The sequence below is a fragment of the Theropithecus gelada genome, chromosome 17 (assembly GCF_003255815.1).
Source record: "Theropithecus gelada isolate Dixy chromosome 17, Tgel_1.0, whole genome shotgun sequence".
Classification (NCBI taxonomy): domain Eukaryota; kingdom Metazoa; phylum Chordata; class Mammalia; order Primates; family Cercopithecidae; genus Theropithecus; species Theropithecus gelada.
In genome coordinates, this window is record NC_037685.1 from 63888463 (window position 1) to 63910292 (window position 21830).

The 21830-nt window shown below is 40.9% G+C and overlaps 1 protein-coding gene and 1 pseudogene across 1 annotated transcript in view; both read left to right on the forward strand.

The window, feature by feature from the left end:
* The window catches only part of BRCA2 (BRCA2, DNA repair associated), an 86356-nt gene that overhangs the window by 53947 nt on the left and 10579 nt on the right, over positions 1-21830 (forward strand). Inside the window, exons 19-24 of the mRNA XM_025363964.1 lie at positions 3153-3308; positions 3727-3871; positions 9374-9495; positions 12269-12467; positions 12699-12862; positions 12956-13094. Of these exons, the coding sequence (XP_025219749.1) occupies positions 3153-3308; positions 3727-3871; positions 9374-9495; positions 12269-12467; positions 12699-12862; positions 12956-13094 (925 nt within the window). The remainder of the gene's footprint in view (positions 1-3152; positions 3309-3726; positions 3872-9373; positions 9496-12268; positions 12468-12698; positions 12863-12955; positions 13095-21830) is intronic.
* On the forward strand, positions 17411-18838 carry LOC112610612 (annotated as a pseudogene).

The window sequence follows — 21830 nt, forward strand, 5'->3', positions numbered from 1 at the left end:
AAAAAAAAAAAAAAAAAAAAAAAAAAAAAGATGCAAGGTGTCTTGAAGAAATGTCTGAGTCCAGATTCAGGGGAGGATGTATATGAATCTGGAAAGTCTTGACATACCAGAAAAAAACTAAGCATCAAACACTACTAGTGTCATGTCAAAAGGACTCAGGAGTGTACTAGAATAGATTCTTACTGATCAGAGATAAAATAATTTGAGCATCAGAAAGGATAATAACAGGCTGGGCACAGTGGCCCACACTTCTAATCCCAAGATTTTGGGAGGCCAAGGTGGGCAGATCACTTGGGGTCAGGAGTTCGAGACCAGTCTGGCCAACATGGTGAAACCCCATCTCTACTAGAAAATGTAAAAATTAGGCCTGGGGGCAGGTGTCTGTAATCCCAGCTACTTGGGAGTCTGAGGCAAGGAGAATTGCTTCAACCCAGGAAGCGGAGGTTGCAGTGAGCCAAGATCTTGCCGCCGCACTCCAGACTGGGTGACAGAGCGAGACTCCATTGCAAAGAAAAAAAAGAAAAAAGGATAATAGCAAAAAATTGAAATTCATAACAAATGATACCTCTACTCTCATTGTTTTAAAAACTAAAGCCCAGGCACAGTGGCTCACACGTGTAATCACAGTACTTTGGGAGACTAAGGTGGGCAGATTGCTTGCATTCAGGAGTGTGAGACCAGCCTGGTCAACATGACAAAACCACATCTCTAAAAAAAATACACAAATTAACCAGGTGTCATGGTATGCATGCGCCTGTAGTCCCAGCTACTTGAGAAGCCGTGGTGGGAGGATGACCTGAGCCCAGGAGGCAGAGGTTGCAGTGAGTTGAGATCGTGCTACTGCACTTCAGCCTGGGTGACAGGGCCAGACTCAGCCTCAAAAAAACAACAAAGACTAAGTAAAAGGAGAAAAAAATCAAGCATTTATCTTTCTTCTCTTATGTGATCTATATATTGGGACCCTCAAGTAGATCAGGGGAAGTTTCTGTTTATAAAAATGTTTCAACAAATAAGGAATAATAGAATTAAAATATAACCATTTCGCAACCCTCAAATTAGGGTTGTCTTTTCTTCTAATTCTTTGTTTTTTGAGACGGGGTCTTGCACTGTTGCCCAGGCTGGAGTGCTGTGGCACGATCTTGGCTCACTGCAACCACCTCCTCCCAGATTCAAGCAATTCTCCTGCCTCAGCCTCAGCCTCCTGAGTAGCTGGGATTAAAGGCATCCACCACCACACCTGGCTAATTTTTTTGTATTTTTAGTAGAGACAGGGCTTCACTATGTTGGCTAAGCTGGTGTCGAACTCCTGACCTCGTGATCCGCCTGCCTTGGCCTCCCAAAGTGCTGGGATTACAGGCTTGAGCTACTGTGCCCAGCCCTTTTCTTCTAATTCTTAAAGTGAATTTGTGTCTACCAACATAATTTTCAAGAGACCTTTATTATTCCCTAAATGTTTTCTCTCTTTGTGACTTTCAGTTCTTGTTTCATAGATACAGTATCTTCTTATCTTTCTAAAGCTAATGATTAATGTTTTGTTTTCATTTTCATTTTTTCTGCTTCCTGCATTTTTTTTTTTTTAAATGAAAACCTTTCTCTGTTTGAATCTTTCAGGTTAGAGACTTTCCTCAATGGTGATCATTGACTGATCCACAAGTTGTATGTGTGGTGAGGCTTGTCAGCTCATAGGGTAGTAATGTGATAATTTAACTAGGAGACCCTCAAATATCAGTGACTGTTCCGAGAGTTGAGCAGAGTAAGGAAATTAATAGGGAGAGTCATTTTCAGCATAAAAATTTTATTTCAGTTTTGTTTTCAGTAATAGCATCTCACCCCCACCCTGGCTGCATCTGCTCAGTGTTCCAGAGAGTCCACGATATGTATGGTTCAGCCCTCCAGAAAGTAGTCTCCTGCATTTTTTTTTTTTTTTAAATGCTGCAGCAAGAATAGGGTCCTGGGTTCTTTTTTAGTATGAGGGAGGGACAGCCACCTGGCTACTTGGGATAGGAAAGAAAATCTGGTGTTTCAACTACTTTTGTACAAAATGTCAACCATTTTTTCCTATTTTCAGCCCCACCATATGCTCCAGCCTTCACAGGTACCTGTTGCCTCCAGTTTCTGCGTGTTTTCCTTTAATTATTTTGTTATTTAATTATTTTGTTCCTTTAATTATTTTGTTTCATATTAACTCCTTACAACAAGTTTGGTGGCTGAATAACCTTGGGCAAGTTGTGTAGTTTCTCACATATTTTAGTTTTATCGTCATCTGTAAAATGGAGATGAGTCTTAGGATTATTGTGAAGAAAATTTGTTTTTTTCTTTTTCTTTTCTTTTCTTTTCTTTTTTATTTGGAGACAGAGGCGCGCTCTGTCACCCAGGCTGGAGTGCAGTGGCACAATCTCAGCTCACCGTACCCTCTGCCTCCAGGTTCAAGCAGTTCTCCTGCCTCAGCCTCCCAAGTAGCCGGGATTACAGGCGCCCACCACCTCACCTGGCTACTTTTTTTTTTTTTTTAGTAGCGATGGGGTTTCACCATGTTGGCCAGGCTGATCTCAAACTCCTGACGTCAGGTGATGCGCCTGCCTCAGCCTCCCAAAGTGTTGGGATTACAGGCGTGAGCCACCTTGCCTGGCCAAAGATTAATTGTTAATATACGTAAAGTGCTTAACACTATGCCAGGTACCTTAGTAAGTGTTCGATGAATATTTGCTCTTTGTGTTAACCATAATCATTCTCAGGCTGCTTTGTCATTTACTCGTTCCACAAATTCTTAGCTTCCAAAATTTTGGTGATGCCTCACTTCCTATTCTCTCTAGTTGCCTTTGTCCATGTAGGTTTTTTGAGGAAGCTTGATTGAATAAGTGTATTTTAAACTATTATGTTTAAATTGAAGTTCCTTTTATCTGTTTTCTAATAGAAACATTTAAATAGCATTAAAAACTTGTAGCAGTATAAACAATATGTTTGAGAAGTACTCTATTTTGAAAATATTTTCACTTTGATACATTTTTTACTTACTGTCTTACTAATCTTCCTAAGACTTTTTAAAGTGAATATTTTTAAGGCAGTTCTAAAAGAATGAAAACTTATGATATCTGTAATAGAATTGAATACATATTTAACTCCTAAATCCATATATTTATTAATTTGTCCAGATTTCTGCTAACAGTACTCGGCCTGCTCGCTGGTATACCAAACTTGGATTCTTTCCTGACCCTAGACCTTTTCCCCTGCCCTTATCATCACTTTTCAGTGATGGAGGAAATGTTGGTTGTGTTGATGTAATTATTCAAAGAGCATACCCTATACAGGTATGATATATTCTTGAAACTTATCATATATTTCTTTCTTTTGATAAGCTTTATTTGTTTGTTTGTTTGTTTGTGACGGAGTTTTGGTCTCTTGCCCAGGCTGGAGTGCAATGGCGTGATCTTGGCTCACTGCAACCTCCACCTCCCGGGTTCAAGTGATTCTCCTCCCTCAGCCTCTCAAGTAGCTGAGATTACAGGCATGCGCCACCCTACCCGGATAATTTTGTATTTTTGGTAGAGACGGAGTTTCACCATATTGGTCAGGCTGATCTCAAACTCCTGACCTCAGGTGATCCACTCACCTCAGTCTCCCAAAATTCTGGGATTACAGGCGTGAGCCACCGTGCCTGACCTGATACAATTAATTTGAAAGTTATATATATATGACTTTTTTGGTGTGTGTAACATATTATTACAGTGGATGGAGAAGACATCATCTGGATTATACATATTTCGCAATGAAAGAGAGGAAGAAAAGGAAGCAGCAAAATATGTGGAGGCCCAACAAAAGAGACTAGAAGCCTTATTCACTAAAATTCAAGAGGAATTTGAAGAACATGAAGGTAAAATGAGTTATATGGTACACATTTTTATTTCTAATATAAGAACAAAGTTTTAGAGACTTTCAATTTAACATTTTTAATGAGTAAATTGTTTTTATTTTGAATAATAAATTGACTTTATTTTTTAGTATCTGGAGTATTCTTTTTTGGTATTAGAGAAAGCATAGCAACAAGGGACAGAAATATCAGATTATTTTTCCCTAAGCCATTTGTAATATTTTTCCTGAGTTCTTACCTATATTATGTGACTTTTGCATTTTTGTCATTGTAGTTATTAGTTTTCTTTTTTTTTTTTTTTTTTTTTGAGACGGAGTCTCGCTCTGTCGCCCAGGCTGGAGTGCAGTGGCCGGATCTCTGCTCGCTGCAAGCTCCGCCTCCCGGGTTCACGCCATTCTCCTGCCTCAGCCTCCCGAGTAGCTGGGACTACAGGCGCCCGCCACTGCGCCCGGCTAATTTTTTCTATTTTTAGTAGAGACGGGGTTTCACCATGGTCTCGATCTCCTGACCTTGTGATCCGCCCGCCTCGGCCTCCCAAAGTGCTGGGATTACAGGCGTGAGCCACCGCGCCCGGCCGTAGTTATTAGTTTTCATGTGTTTTGATGCCTGGAACTAGGGCCTATTGTGGTGTCAATTTTAATGTTAAAAATCGTAGTGTTTTTATGTTTATATGACATAAATTTTATTTTTTCATATCTCCCTTTTGTTGTTGCTGAAGATTTTATGTTTTTCTTCATTTCCTCATGATTTATATAGAAGATATAACATGTTCTATAGAACTTATAGTTCCACAGTTATCTGCAGAAATATTGCTTCTTATATTTTATTTGCTTAAAATTATCAACTATTTTCATAAATAAGTGATTATGAAATCATTTACAGGCATACCTCAGAGATACTGTGGATTTGATTATAGACTACCGCAATAAAGCAAATATTACAGTAGAGCACATCACATGAATATTTTGACTTCCCAGAGCATACAAAAGTAATGTTTACACTATAGCGTAATCTCTTAAATGTGTGGTAGTATCATTGTGTCTTAAAAAAACAATGCACATACCTTAATATACTTTATTGCTAAGAAATGCTAATGATCATCTGAGCTTTCAGTGAGTTGTAATATTTTTGCTGGTGGAGGATCTTTCCTTGATGTTGATGCCTGCTGAATGATCAGAGTGGTAGTTGCTGAAGGTTGGGGCGGTTGTGGCAATTTCTTAAAATAAGACAAGAGCATTTGCAACACTGATTGACTTTTCCTTTCATGAAAGATTTCTCTGTAGCATGCAATGCTGTTTGATAGCATTGTATCCACGGTAGAACTGCTTTCATAATTGGAGTCAATTCTGTCAAACTCTGCTTTATCAGCGTATTATGTAATATTCTAAATCCTTTGTTGTCATTTAAACAATATTCACAGCACCTTCACCAGGAGTAGATTCCTTCTCAAGAAACTACTTTCTTTGCTCATCCATAAGAAGCAGCTCTGTATTAATCTGTTCTCACACTGCTATACAAAATACCTGAGACTGGGTAATTTCTAAAGGAAAGAAGCTTAATTGACTCACAGTTCCACTTGGCTGAGGAGGCCTCAGGAAACTTACAATCATGGCAGAAGGCAAAGGAGAAACAAATACATTTTTCATAAGGTGGCAGAAGAGAGAGTGCAGGGTCAACTGCCACTTTTAAGCCATGAGATCTCGTGACAACTCCCTCACTAGCACAAGAATAGCATGGGGGAACCACCCCCATGATCCAGTCACCTACCACCAGATCTCTCCCTCAACACATGGGGATTACAATTTGAGATGAGATTTGGGTAGGGACACAGAGCCAAACCATATCATTCTGTCCCAGACTCTCCCAAATCTCATGTCCTTTCCACATTTCAAAACCAATCATGCCTTCCCAACAGTCCCCGAAATTCTTAACTAATTCCAGCATTAACTCAAAAATTGAAGTCCAAAGTCTTCATCTGAGACAAGACAAATCTCTTCCATCTATGAGCCTGTAAAATCAAAAGCAAATTCATTACTTCCAAGATACAATGGGGGTACAGGTATTGGGTAAATGCTCCCATCTCAAGTGGGAGAAATTGGCCAAAACAGAGGGACTACAGTCCCCATGCAAGTCTGAAATCTAGCCAGGAAATCACTGAATCTTTTTTTTTTTTTCTTTTTGAGATGGGGTTTTGCTCTGTTGTTCAGGCTAGAGTGCAGTGGAGAGGTATTGGCTCACTGCAGCCTCTGCCTCCTGTTTCAAGCAATTCTCATGCCTCAGCCTCCCAAGTAGCTGGGATTACAGGTGTACACCATTATGCCCAGCTAATTTTTGTCTTTTTAGTAGAGATGGGGTTTCGCCATGTTGGCCAGGCTGATCATAAACTCCTAGCCTCGCTGGGTGTGGTGTCTCACGCCTGTAATCCCACCACTTTGGGAGGTTGAGTTGGGCAGATCATGAGGTCAGGAGTTCAAGACCAGCCTGGCCAACATGGTGAAACCCTGTTTCTACGAAAAATACAAAAATTAGCTGGGCGTGGTGGCACACATCTGTAATCCCAGCTACTTGGGAGGCTGAGGCAGGAGAATCGCTTGAACCTGGGAGGCGGAGGTTGCAGTGAGCCAAAATCGCACCACTGCACTCCAGCCTGGGCAACAAAGCAAGATTCTGTCTCAAAAAATAAATAAATAAATAAATAATAAAATAAAAAAATAAACTCCTAGCCTCAAGTGAGCCACCACACCCAGGCCAGTCATTAAAGCTCTAAAATCTCCTTTGACTCCATGTCTTACATCCAGGGCATGCCGAATAAGGGGTGATCTCCCACGGCCTTGGGCAGCTCTGCCCCTTTGGCTCTGCAGGCTACAGCCCCTGCATCTGCTTTCATGGGCTGCCGTTGAGTGACAGCCACACAGTGCAGGCTGTCAGTGGAGGATGATGGCCCTCTTCTCACAGCTCCACTGGGCAGTTCCCCAGTGAGGACTCTAGGGGGTGGCTCCAACCCCATATTTCCCTCCCAATTTCCCTCTCATACTGTGCTAACAGAGGTTCTCTATGAGGTCTCTGCCCCCGCAGCAGACTACTGCGTGGACATCCTGGCACTTCCATACATCCTCTGAAATCTAGGCAGAGGCTCCCACAGCTCACCTCTTGTCTTCTGCACACCCACAGGCCCAACACCACATGGAGGCCATCAAGGCTTGGGGCTTGCACCGTCTCAAGCAATGGGCTGATCTGTACGTTGGCCGTTTTTATCAATGGCTGGAGCTAGAGCAAGTGGGATGCAGGGTGCCATGTCCCATGGCTGCACAGAGCAGTGGGGCCTTGGGCCCAGCCCACAAAACCATTTTTCCCTCCAAGGTCTCCAGGCCTGTGATAGAAGGGCCTGCTGTGAAGATCTCTGACATGCCTTGGAGACACTGTCTCCATTGTCTTGGCTATTAACATTTGTCTCCTTGTTACTTATGCAAACTTCTGCAGATGGCTTGAATTCTTTCCCAGGAGATGGATTTTTCTTTTCTATTTCATGGTCGGGCTGCAGGTTTTCCAAACTGTTATGCTCTGCTTCCCTTTTAAATATAAGTTCCAATTTCAAACCGTCTCTTTGTGAACACGTATGACTGTGTGTTTCTAGAAAAAGCCACATCACACCTTGAGCACTTTGCTGCTTAGAAATTTCTTCCACAGGATACCCTAAATCATCTCTCTCAAGTTCTACATTCCATGGATCTCTAGTGAAGGAGCAAAATGCCACTAGTCTCTTTGCTCTAAAGCATAGCAAAAGTGACCTTTGCTTCAGTTCCCAATAAAATCCTCATCTCCATCTGAGACCACCTCAGCCTGACTTCATTGTCCATATCACTGTCAGAATTTTGGTCAAAACCATTCAACACATCTCTAGGGAGTTCCAGACTTTCCCACATCTTCCTGTCTTCTTCCGAGCCCTCCAAACTGTTCCAGTCTCTGCCTGTTATCTAGTTCCAAAGTCAATTCCACATTTTCAGGTTATTGTTATAGCAGTACCCCACTCCTGGTACCAATTCTCTGTATTAGTTCATCCTCATACTGCTATAAAAATACCTGAGACTGGGTAATTTGTAAAGGAAAAAGGTTTAATTGATTCACAGTTCCACATGGCTGGGGAGGCCTCAGGAAACTTACCGTCGTAGTGGAAGATTAAGGAGAAGCAAGTACCTTCTTCACAGGGTGGCAGGAAAGAGAGTACGGGGGAACTCTCACTTTTAAGCCATCAGATCTCTTGAGAACTCCCTCACTATCATGGAACAGCATGAGGGAAACTGCCCTCGTGATCCAGTCACCTCCCACCAGGTCCGTCCCTCGACGTGAGGATTACAGTTCAAGATGAGATTTATGAAGCTCCTCATCATTTAAGTTTTAATGTGACATTGCAGTAATTCAGTCACATCTTCAGGCTTTACTTCTAATTCTAGTTCTCTTGCTTTTTCCACCACATATGCAGTTACTTCCTCCATTGAAGTCTTGAACCCCCCCCAAAGTCATCCATGAGGTTTGGAATCAACTTCTGGTAAACTTGTTATTGTTGATATTTTGACTTCCCATGAAACACTAATGTTCTTAATGGTATCTAGAAGGGCGAATCCTTTCTGAAAGGTTTCAATTCGCTTTACCCGTATCTATCGGAGAAATCACTATGGCAGCTATTCTTTATAAGACATGTTTCTTAAATAATAAGACTTGAAAGTTGAGATGACTCCATGATCCATGGGCCACAGAATGGATATTGTGTTAGGAGGCATGAAAATAACATTAATCACACTATACATCTCTGTCAGAGCTCTGTGACAGAAACGTGAAGTGAGCACATACTGTTGCAAAAATGGCACCAGTAGGCTTCCTCAACATAGTTTCCACAAACCTTCAATTAGTGTTTAAAAAGAAATGCAGTATCTGTGAAACTCAATAAAGTGCAATACATTAAAACAAATATACTTGTGCTTAACTCACATATTACTGTAATTAAACTCTGTATGACTTTTTTTTTTTTTTTAACTGTGAGTACACTAGTTTCAAAATTTCCTAGAAAACTTATAGCAGGCCGGGTGTCGTGGATCACATCTATAATCCCAACAGTTTGGGAGTCCAAGGTGGGTGGATCAGTTGAGGTCAGGAGTTTGAGACCAGCCTGGCCAATATGGTGAAACTCTGTCTCTACCAAAAATGCAAAAATTATCCGGGCATGTTGGCATATGCCTGTAATCCCAGCTACTCAGGAGGCTGAGACAGGAGAATCACTTGAACCCGGGAGACAGAGGTTGCAATGAGCCGAGATCACACCACTGCACTCCAACTTGGGTGACAAGTTGAGACCTTGTCTCAAAAAAAAAAAAAAGAAAAAACTTTTAGCAGATGCATAGTTTCTTATTTTAAAATCTCCCTTCTTTGGATGTTTTATGCTTGGTTCTTTAGTTTTAGTTGCTTTAAATTTACAGTTTAGTGAATTAATGATCCTTTTTTTTTTCTTAGAAAACACAACAAAACCATATTTACCATCACGTGCACTAACAAGACAGCAAGTTCGTGCTCTGCAAGATGGTGCAGAGCTTTACGAAGCAGTGAAGAATGCAGCAGACCCAGCTTACCTTGAGGTGAGAGAGTAAGAGGACATATAATGAGGCTTGATGATTATTCAAGGTGGGAAGCTGTTTTAGACTCTCTGGCCATCACGGGAAGGAATATGTTGAAATGCTGCATTTCTCAGAAGGGATGTGTACATTTCTGGGATTTTCAGTGATGTGCCAAACCAGTGTGGTGGTACGTTTTCAACTCTATACCAAGTAGAGGATGGGAGGGTTCTAGAATTTTATATATTAAATAAATTTGGTTTAAAATACAGGCAAAACTTGTTTGTTTTATTTTTGTCCCTCCTGTACTCTGAAGCAAAAACCTTTTTTATTTTTAAGATAAAACAAATATCTTCAAAGTAATGGCTTAGTTTCCATGTTTCTCAAGTCCTATCTGGAGTTTACTTGATAATCCTCTACCCTAAGGGTAATTCGGTAGAAATGTTTCAGAAGCTCTAAACTGTTAGAAGTAGCATAGGCTTTAGAATCGCGGCATTCTCATTTTATTAACAAAGTAAATGAGAATAAAATAGCTGGCCAGGCACGGTGGCTCACGCCTATAATCCCAGCATTTTGGGAGGCCGAGGCAGGCAATATACCTGAGGTCGGGAGTTCGTGACCAGCCTGGCCAACATGGTGAAACCCCATCTCTACTAAAAATACAAAATTAGCCAGGTGTGGTGCGCATGCCTATGATCTCAGCTATTCAGGAGGCTGAGACAGGAGAATCGCTTGAATCCAAGAGGCAGAGGTTGCAGTGAACCCAGGTCATGCCATTGCACTCCAGCCTGGGCAACAAGAGCAAAACTCCATCTCAAAAAAAAAGCTATTAAATGGGCATAAAATATTGTTTTAGGATCAAATAAATCTATATAAAAGTTCCATATAAATGTTAGTTACTATTATTAGAACATAATTTTATAAAGCTACCTCCTAAATGTTTAGACGGTAGATACCTAAAAAAATTCAAATTCTAAGATTAGTTTGTTAGATAGGAAGGAGCAAATATTTTACCAAAACTGCTGGTTGTTAATTGATTAATTTCATTTACTTCATGACTTAATAAATCTTGTGAATATAGCCTTGAATTTCTTAAATAGTGGGACTACAAAATAAACAATATTTCATCAGTAATGTAAGCAGTGCTGTACTGAGTAAAATTCCCTCCTGTTCTGAAATGTTACAATTTGGGTTCTCCCTGTGAGAAGTGAGTCCAGTTTTAAAACTTGTGAGTATACTTACTGCAGGTCTGAAAATGAAGGCTTTATGATTATTTCTTGAAAAATTATTTGCTTCTATCTTTTATTATATTATTTGTCAAAGCTTGTGCATTCTATGTATCATCATGAAGACAGCTTTAATTTCATCCACAGAATTTAACAATTTTTTTTGTCTGGACGTAAGGGAGCAGAATAAGAGTTGGAGTAGGGCCTTGCCCAGCCACTCTGTAACTGGACAAGTAATGTATTTCTTAGGACCTCATTTCCACCTTCTATCAAGGGAAAACCTAACAGTAGGTTATCTTTAGAGATTTTACTTTTTTAAAGTTATCTTTGTAATTCTTTGAGGAGAACATAGGCATCCATTTTTAAAACAGTCCTTTTAGAATTTGTTTTCAGTAACAATGTTGAATGTTGGCCTTCTGAAATCAGGTTTTACAACAAAATGGTTTAAACACTGCCTGCATATTTAGAATCTCTATACCTCCATAAGATACAGAGATTGGATAGTCTCCCTTCCCAGTATAGATTAGGATATTAAGATGTATAATATCCTAAAGTGTAGCAGCAGTCTGGTATGTTACATGTCTAAATTCCATTTCCTATTTTATTTGTTTATTGATTTATCTGTTTATTTTTGTTACACTGGGTAAGATTCCCAAGAGGTACAGGTAGAAATTTGCTAAAGTGAGTAGGACAGAAGTGTAGAGGCAAACATAAAAGTATGTTTAGTACATATCTGTTTTAAATTGTGTCTACTGGCTGGGCGCGGTGGCTCAAGCCTGTAATCCCAGCACTTTGGGAGGCCGAGACGGGCGGATCACGAGGTCAGGAGATCGAGACCATCCTGGCTAACACGGTGAAACCCCGTCTCTATTAAGAAATACAAAAAACTAGCCGGACGAGGTGGCGGGCGCCTATAGTCCCAGCTACTTGGGAGGCTGAGGCCGGAGAATGGCGTGAACCCGGGAGGCGGAGCTTGCAGTGAGCTGAGATCCGGCCACTGCACTCCAGCCTGGGCGGCAGAGCGAGACTCCGTCTCAAAAATAAATAAATAAATAAATAAATAAATAAATAAATTGTGTCTACTATTTAACAGTTAATGAAATTAGACTCCCAGGGCTAAGAATCAGGGTTCTGGGGCCAACCTCTACCTATGTGGTTTGTGCAAATTAGTTGTTCTCTTTGTGCCTCAGTTTTACCTATAACACGGAAACAATGAATATTACCTACCTCATGGATTGTTTTGAAGATTAAATGAGTTAATACATTTACTACACATAGATTATTTCTCAAAATAATGAGCATTCAAATGTTAGCCATCTGTAATGTAGATGGTGATGATTATGATTATTAGAGTACATTTATAATTGGAGGATCATTTTTGCCTTAGGGAAACAGAATTATTAACAGTTTGAGGCACCTGAGAATACTATGTGAGAAACAGATTACATTAACCACACCCTGAGGATGAGCTCTAATTTTGTTGTATTTGTCCTGTTTAAAGCGATCCGGTTACAATGATGGGACTTTTTAGTTTTAATTGCTTTTTATTCCAATATCTTAAATGGTCACAGGGTTATTTCAGTGAAGAGCAGTTAAGAGCCTTGAATAATCACAGGCAAATGTTGAATGATAAGAAACAAGCTCAGATCCAGTTGGAAATCAGGAAAGCCATGGAATCTGCTGAACAAAAGGAACAAGGTTTATCAAGAGATGTCACAACTATGTGGAAGTTGCGTATTGTAAGCTATTCAAAAAAAGAAAAAGATTCAGGTGTGTGTGTAAATGCTTTGTTTTTATCAGTTTTATTAAGTTAAAAAATGGCCTTACTAACAAAATGATTATAAATCCAGATAAAGTATAAAGTTAGTTTATAACAGAGAAGCAAAAACCACCAACGCCTACAAAGAGATAATATAAAAGATGATCTGTATTTATTTTGAAACAAAAATTTAAATGATAATCACTTCTTCCATTGCGTCTTTCTCATCTTTCTCTGAACAGTTATATTGAGTATTTGGCGTCCATCATCAGATTTATATTCTCTGTTAACAGAAGGAAAGAGATATAGAATTTATCATCTTGCAACTTCAAAATCTAAAAGTAAATCTGAAAGAGCTAACATACAGTTAGCAGTGACAAAAAAAACTCAGTATCAACAACTACCGGTACAAACCTTTCAGTGTGATTTTTCAGTTTTGATAAGTGCTTGTTAGTTTATGGAATCTCCATATATTGAATTTTTGTTTTGTTTTCTATAGGTGTCAGATGAAATTTTATTTCAGGTTTACCAGCCACGGGAGCCCCTTCACTTCAGCAAATTTTTAGATCCAGACTTTCAGCCCTCTTGTTCTGAGGTGGACCTAATAGGATTTGTAGTTTCTGTTGTGAAAAAAACAGGTAATGCACAATGTATTTAATTTTTTTGTTTATTTTTTTGAAAAACATTGTCTTTTAAAATCTCTTATGATTAGTTGGAGCTACCAGTTGGCAAATTTGCTAGCTAGTGATCTGAAAGTAAGCGTCTTTGAACCTCAGATTTTTAATGTAAAGCAATTCAATATTATTTCAGGGGTAACAGTTTACATCCCAGTCTGTGCTACTTAATTTTATAGAAATTGTCCTTAATTTTATTTTCTGCAATTTATGTTTTCTTACTATTTCCAATGTATGTGTTTATCCCATTGTGATGTTATATTGATGTCCTCAATTTATTGCTTTGGCCATCACTCTCTACTTTTCATTGTACAGGGCTGTTTATTATCTCAGAGTCAGGCTTTTATTTTATTGAATATATGGTCTTACTAAGTTCAACAGCATGAACCTATTGTGAAGAATTCAAGAGTTTTCTTCTATTTGTTGAGTTTTGTTTTCTTAGGAGTTTTGTTCTTTCTCTTTTGCTTTTTTAAATTTTCTCGTTTTTTAAATGTGTTTGTGTTTGCTTAGTTATGTTTTAGTGCTTTGTGGGGTTTTCTTTGACTATATTATATTAGTAAGCCACATTGTTCCCATGCCATTTTATTTCATCTTGATCATATTTGGGTGACTCTTTTCACACATTTTATTGTTATTATAGAAGGTGGATAACTTTTGTTTATTTAATTCATCGATATTTAATGACTGTTATGTACCAGACACTGTTTTAAGTGCTGGGTACATAGCAATTAACAAAACAGATAGAATCCCTACCCTCATAGAGCTTACATTATGAGGTTGGGGGAGGGAGAGTACAAACAAAGAAATAAGTAACATACATGTGTATAGTTTTTTTTAGTGCTCAGAAAAAAAAAGATTAAGTGGGTGGGAGGGTAATGTTAGGGAAGAGAGAGGGCTGTAATTTTAGATTGAGAGGTGAGGAGAGAGACCTCCCTGGAAGGTTGACATTTGAGTGAAACTTGAAGGAATTGAGTGAGTGAGGTGAGGCATGTGGCCATGTGGGGAAGAGCTTTCCAGGCAATTACAAAGGTAGTGGTGCGGCAGGATCATGCCTAGTGTACCATTGAGCACTGGCAGAGACCAGAGAGTGAGAAGTAACAGCCAGGGACAGAGGCAATGAAGAGCCAGGTTGTGTGGGGGTCCTTGTGTGAACTGTAACTTCCTGTGATGACAGGACGTCACAGGAAGATTCCAGGTGGAGGGACACAGTCTGACAGGTTTTCACAGGATCATTCAGGCCGCTGTGTTGAGAATAGGCTGTAGGGGGCGCAAGAGTACAAACAAGCCATTTGGAGGCTCTTTCAAGCACTTAGGCAAAAGATGAAGATGAACCAAACAAAAGCAATGTAAGTGGTGAGAAGCAGTCAGATTCTTGTTGTATTTTGAAGGTAGGGGGACAGTGCAGGATGGTCTGAGCATTGGGAAGAATGGAACTGCCACTTAGAAAGAAAGACTGAAAGAAAAGCAAGTATTTGGGGAAGTTCAGGAGCTCAGTTTTAGATGCTTATTAGGCATCTAAGTGGAAACGTCTACTTGATGGTTACATAGGAGTCTGTTCAGAGGAATGGCTGGATATGAATTTGGGAGTCATCAACATACAGGGGACATTTTTTTTTTGAGACAGGGTCTTGCTCTGTCGCCAGGCTGGAGTGCAGTGGCACGATCTCGGCTCACTGCAAGCTCCACTTCCCGGGTTCACGCCATTCTTCTGCCTCAGTCTCCGGAGTAGCTGGGACTACAGGCGCCCGCCACCACGCCTGGCTAATTTTTTTTGTATTTTTAGTAGAGATGGGGTTTCACCATGTTCGCCAGGATAGTCTCAATCTCCTGACCTCGTGATCCACCGCCTCGACCTCCCAAAGTGCTGGAATTACAGGCGTGAGCCACTGCGCCCGGCTGGCCATACAGGGGACATTTAAAGCCAGGAGACTGGATGAAGTCACTGTGGGCATGGGAGTAGATAGAGAGGGAAGAGATCGAAGACCTGATTGAAGCCTTTTATACTTCGAAGCAGGGAAATATAAATATGAATGTCGATATAGGAATCAGTAAAAGAAATAGAGGAATGGCCAGAGAGGTTGGAGGAATGCTGGAAAGAGTGAGGTATGCTGAAAGCCAAGAGAAAAAAAAAATTGTCAAGTAGTGAGAGTGATTAAGTCTGCCAAATGCTATTTCATAGAATTGATAATGAAGTGAGGACCAAGAATTGATCATTGGCTTTAATACTGTGGAGGAGCACTTTCAGTGGACTGAAGTGGGGCAAAGGAAATGGAGGGAAAGGAGGAATGATAGTGAATATAGGTATTTCGAGGATTTTTGCTTTAAGAGAAGAAGAGAAATTAATCAGTAGCCAGAAGGGGAATTGGGATCAAGAGAACATTTGCTTTTTCAGATGAAAGTGCTAATAGCATACTGATGAGATACTGTATGCTAATGAGAAAGATCCAATAAAGAAGGTAAAATGCAAGATGGAAGGAAAGCAGGAACAGCTGTAGGGCACTGTTCTCAGATACTGTGTGGTATGGTCTCTAGAGGCTCTGTTCAGATTGGCCTTAGCTAGCAGTAGAGACTGTTCATCTGTAATCACAGGAAAAAAGAGTAAAGTACGTAGGTACAGATACCAGTGGAAGAGTTGATATACAAGAGGAAACTTCTGGCAGACCTCTTTTGATTGCTTCTGTTTCTTCGCTGAAACAGGGCACAAAATCATCAGCTGAGAGTCGGAATGAAGAAAAGGGGGCCAGATGTGGTGGCTCACGCCTGTAATCCCCACACTTTGGGAGGCCGAGGCGGGTGGATCATGAGGTCAGGAGATCAAGACCATCCTGGCTAACACAGTGAAACCCCTTCTCTACTAAAAATACAAAAAATTAGCTGGGCATGGTGGCGGGCACCTATAGTCCCAGCTACTCGGGAGGTTGAGGCAGAATGGCGTGAACCCGGGAAGCGGAGCTTGCAGTGAGCTGAGATCGCGCCACTGCACTCCAGCCTGGGTAACAGAGCGAGACTCCGTCTCAAAAAAAAAAAAAGAAGAAGAAAGTGGTAGGGTAAATGGACTAAGTAAGTACATCATGACTGCCAGGGCCCACTGGAGGTTTAATGTTCATGAATATATTGTAGTTGTGTGATATTTTTTCAGACGTGTTCAGCTCTGATGGTGTGGGCATGAAGTAGTTGGAAAGGAGAATTTAACCAGGTCTGTAGTTTAGCTGGGTAAGTAATGCAAAGCAAGAAGGGCAAAGAATCTGGGGGTATATGCAAAAGGAGGATCTAAATAATTGACCTTGGACACAATGCAGAGCAAAGAAGAGACATTAGAGGAATCTGGATCAATGAACAGGAGATAAGAAAAGTTGATTGTAGGCCCCAGTGGGTTTGGGTTAGGGTTTTAGAGGGAGTGAACTGGGCAGATCAAAGGTAGGTGGTTGAAGAAGGAGGTACTTTAAATTGAGATTCTGGGGGAAATGGAGTTATTGGAAATAAAAGTCTTAGGTATGTCCACTGGAGTGAGTTACCAATGGAAAATAGAGGACATGACCATTTAAGAAGAAAACAAGGAACTTGGGAGCAACAGAGTGTTGGAAGGATTGCCTGTGAGGCTACTGAAATTTCCAGGAAACAAGACCATCGTGATGACAGAGTGACAGTGAGTTATGAGTTAAAATCTTCAAGAAATGAAAAGGAATGAGTGAGCCGGGGTCAGTGGATGCCTGTAGCAAGGAACAGTAATGAATGACAGAGTCTGATAACATGAGATTCAAAACTGAGTGTTTTTAGAGTGGGAGGAGCAGCAGTGAAGCATGAGGAAGACATCTGCCTCATCTCGGCCTCCAGTAGCACAGGGTCTGCAAGGGCAACTGTGCCGGCAGACAAGAACCAGGTTTGTTGCAACAAGATGGCAGTGAGAGCACCTGCAGGAAAGGGTGAGGGTGGTGGAGATCTTACTGAGTTCCAGAGGCCCCAGTGAAAGGATTGCAGGAGACGGAGAGGTAGGAGGAGAGATGGTGCCCAGAAAGGCCACGTCCAAAACCTGGAAACGGAATCCAGGGAATTTGGGATGACCGAGAGCCTATGCTGCCTTTTTAAAATGTTTTAATTTTTGTGTGTATATAGCAGGTGTATATATTTATGGGGAAGCCTGTGCTTGTTATGGGGACTAACACGAGATTAGCTCTTGGCCCCAAGGCAAGGTGTCGGGGGAGAAGAAAAAGTGAGGAGGCCTAGATGTCAGAGGAGTCTGGCTAGACCACTACAGAACTGCTGCCTAGTTCACAGCAACCATGAGTAAAAATGCTGATGATCATCGGGTCAAGGGTAGTCTGGAGCAGTTAAGATGTCACTTTACATGGGAAGTATCAATTAAAGATGATGAAATGCCTGATTTGGAAAACAGAGTCTTGGACCAGATTGGGTTTCTAGACACTAAATTCAGTGTGGGAATACACAACCTACTAGCCTATGTGAAACACCTGAAAGACCAGAATGAGGAAGTGCTGGAGAACTTGAAAGAAGCTGAAGACTTAATCCAGAAAGAACGTGCCAATCAGTTAGATGTGAGAAGTCTGGTAACCTGGGGCAACTTTGCCTGGGTGTATTACCACATGGGCATACTGGCAGAAACCCAGACTTACCTGGACAAGGTAGAGAACATTTGCAAGAAGTTTTCAAATCCTTTCTGTTACAGAATGGAATGTGCAGAGATGGACTGTGAGGAAGAACGGGCCTTGCTGAAATGTAGAGGAAAGAATTATGAACAGGCCAAGGCCTGCTTTGTAAAGGATCTGTCAGTGGATGCTGAAAACCATGAACTCAACTCTGGGTATGCCATCACGACCTGGATGGCTTTAAATTAGCAACAGGGGATCGCAAGTCATTTTCTTTGCCTACCCTAAGGCAGGCTGTCAGGCTAAATGTAGATGATGCATATAGTAAGGTTCTCCTTGCCCTGAAGCTTCGGGATGAAGGACAGGAAGCTGAAGGAGAAAAGTGCATTGAAGCAGCTCTGGCCAACATGTCCATGCAGACCTTTGTCTTTGGATATGCAGCCAACTTTTACTGAAGAGAAGGATTTGTGGATGAAGCTCTTGAGCTCTTAAAAACCTCCTTGCAGGCAACTCCCACTTCCGCCTTCCTGCCTCACCATGTAGGGCTTTGTGACAGGGCACAAAAGATCCAAATGAAGGAAGCTACCAACAGGCAGCCTAGACGGCAGAACAGAGAAATGGTAGACAAAATGATAGATCAGCCGCATTTCATCTTCAATCTGCTGTGGAACAAAAGCCCACATTTGAGGTTGCCTATATAGACCTGGCAGGAATGTAGATAGAAGCAAGCAATCACAGAAAAGCTGAAGACACTTTTCAAAAAGTGTTATGCATGAAACCAGTGTAGAAGAAATAATGCAAGACATATATTTGCACTGTGGTAGAGTTCAGGAATTTCAAAAGAAATCTGATGTCAGTGCAATTATCCCTTATTTAAAAGCAATTCAAATAGAAAAGGCATCATTTTCAAGGGATAAAAGTGTCAATTCTTTGGATAAATTGGTTTTAAGGAAACTTCAGAGAAACGTGTTAGACTTGGAAAGCTTAAGCCTCCTTAGGTTTCTGTACAAATTGAAAGGAAACATGAATGAAGCTCTAGAGTACTATGAGTGGGCCCTGAGACTGGCTGCTGAGTTTTAGAACTCTGTGGGACAAGGTCCTTAGGCACTCAAATATTGACCACTTTCATATTTCATTTGATTTTTTGTTAACATATACTAATCGAGGCTGAGGTGAGTGGATCACCTGAGGTCAGGAGTTCGAAACCAGCCTGGCCAACATGGCGGAACCCCTTCTCTACTAAAAATATAAAAATAAGCCAGGTGTGGTGGCACACACCTGTAATCCCAGCTACTCGGGAGGCTGAGGCAGGAGAATCGCTTGAACCTGGGAAGCGGAGGTTGCAGTGAACTGAGATCGCAGCACTGCACTCCAGCCTGGGCCACAGAACGAGACTGCATCTCAGAATAAAGAAAAAGTGATAATCATCTTTTCTGCTTGCTGTTTTCAGAAACATATTATGTAATTCACTGTAATGATGTAATTCTTACAATTTGTACAATTTGTATCAAATTTGATAAAATATTAGTTGCATTCAACAATTAGTGAATCAATGTGTGTGCGCATGTAAGAGAAACCATTTGTATGAGTGCTATGAAATAGAAAAAAAATGTTAGGTAGATTTGTAGGAAATAAAACAGTGGACTTACACTAAAATAAAAAAGTGAGAAGGTCGGCGCCGTGACTCAGTGTAATTCATGACTCTCTACTTATCCAAGATTAATTTTTTTTTCTCCTCTCTTAGTTACGGTGTGAGGGCTGGATATTTGAGTTTCTATTCATGATACAGTATATATCCCTGGAAGATGTCTCTGGTTCTAGATCGTTTTTCTCAGTTCAGTGAGTAATGCTGTGTATTTACTTGCTATAACAAAGAACCATAGACTGGGGACTTAACGGAAATTTGTTGTCTCACAGTTCTGGAGGCTGGAAATCCAAGATCAAAGTGTTGGCAGGGTTAATTCCTTCTGAGGCTGTGAGAATCTGTTCAGTGTCTCTCTCTTTTGCTTCTGGTGATTTGCTGGCATTTTTTGGCATTTTTTGGCATTCTTTGGCTTGTAGATATCTCGCCTCCACCTTTGCCTTCATTGTAAGATGGTGTTCTCCCAATGTACATGTCTGTATCTAAATTTCCCCAAATATTAGGACGCCACTCATTATATTAGAGCCTACCCATATGTATGGGTGGAGGATTACCCAGGTGCTGAGGCAAGAGACTGAAGGTACAAACTGTTTCAGTATAATAAAGAAAATAGAGTAAGAATAGTCATAATACAAATTAAAGAGATCATCATGGACAATTAGCAATCATTATTATAAACGTTAATCATTAGCTTTTAATATTACTCTTTGTTGCATTACTAATATAACCTAGGAATAACCGGTGGGTATAGGGTCAGGTGCTGAAGGGACATTGTGAGAAGTGACCTAGAAGGCAAGAGGTGAGCCTTCCGTCATGCCCACATAAGGGCCGCTTGAGGGCTCCTTGGTCAAGCGGTAAGGCCAGTGTCTGGGAAGGCACGTCTTACTTAGCAGACCGCGAAAGGGAGTCTCCTTTCCTTGGAGGAGTCAGGGAACATTCTGCTCCACCAGCTTCTTTTGGAAGGCTGGATATTATCCAGACCTGCCCGCAGTCATCCAAAGGCCTAAACCCCTCCCTGTGGTGCTGTGCTTCAGTGGTCACACTTCTAGTCCACTTGCATGCTTCTCCCATACTCCTGGTTCCTCTTTGAAGTTTGTAGTAGATAGCAGTAGAAGACATAGTGAAAGTCTTAAAGTCTTTGATCTTGTAAGTGCAGAGAAGAAAACGCTGACATATGCTGCCTTTCCTCTGCTTCGGCTACCTAAAAGGGAAGGCCCCCCCCCCCCCCCCCCTGTCCTGTAATCATGTGACTTGCTTTACCTTGTCAGTCACTTAGAAGATTCACTCTCCTTACCCTGCCCCCTTTTTTTGTATGCAATAAATATCAGCGAGCCCAGCCGTTTGGGGCCACTACCGGTCTCTGTGTCTTAATGGTAGTGGTCCCCTGGGCCCAGCTGTTTTCTCTTTATCTCTTTGTCTTGTGTCTTTATTTATTACAATCTCTTATCTCCACACATGGGGAGAACACCCGCTAAGCCCTGTCGGGCTGGACCCTACACATATGACCTCATCTTGTTTTCTTTCTTTGAGGTAGGGTCTCACCCTGTTGCCCAGGCTGGAGTGCAGTGGTGCGATCTCAGCTCACTGCAACCTCCTCCTCCCCAGTTCAAGCAATTCTCATGCCTTAGCCTCCCGAGTAGCTGGGACGACAGGCACGTGCCACCACACCCGGCTAATTTTTTGTATTTTAGTAGAGACGGGGTTTCACCACGTTGCCCAGGGTGGTCTTGAATTCCTGAGCTCAGGCAATCCGCCTGCCTCAGCATCACAAAGTGCTGGGATTAAAGGCTTGAGCCACTGTGCCCAGCCTGTCTTAGGATTTTTCGACTTTATAATGGTCTGAAAACAAAACATGAGTACCTTACAACCATTCTTTTTCACTTTCAGTATAGTATGCAGTAAATTACATAAGATACTCAACACTTTTTTTTTTTTTTAATAAAACAGGCCTTGTGTTAGATTATTTTGCTCAACTGTAGGCTAATATAAGTGTTCTGAACACCTTTAAGGTAGGCTAGGCTAAGCTCTATGCTCAGTAGGTTAAATGTATTAAATGCATTTTCTTTTCTTTTTTTTTTTTGAGATTGAAAGTCACATTTATTGCCACGTGAAGGAAAGCCAATTAAGTCAAATTGATCAATGTTTGCAGAGTATATCTGTTTCGATCCTTTTGTTTTTAATCTACCTTGTCACATTTAAAGTAAGTTTCCTATAAGGAAGAAATAATCGGGTTATAATTTTTTATCCACTCTCTCAGCCTCTGTCCATTGATTGGATATTTACATCACCTACAATGAAGGTAATTATTGATATGCCAGCATTCAACTCTGTCATTTTATTATTTGTTTTCTATTTGCTTCTCCTGCTTTTCATTCCTCCATTTCTCTTTTCTTGCCTTCCTAAAGGTTACTTAAATATATTTTAGGATTCCATCTTGATTTATTTTTAGTGTTT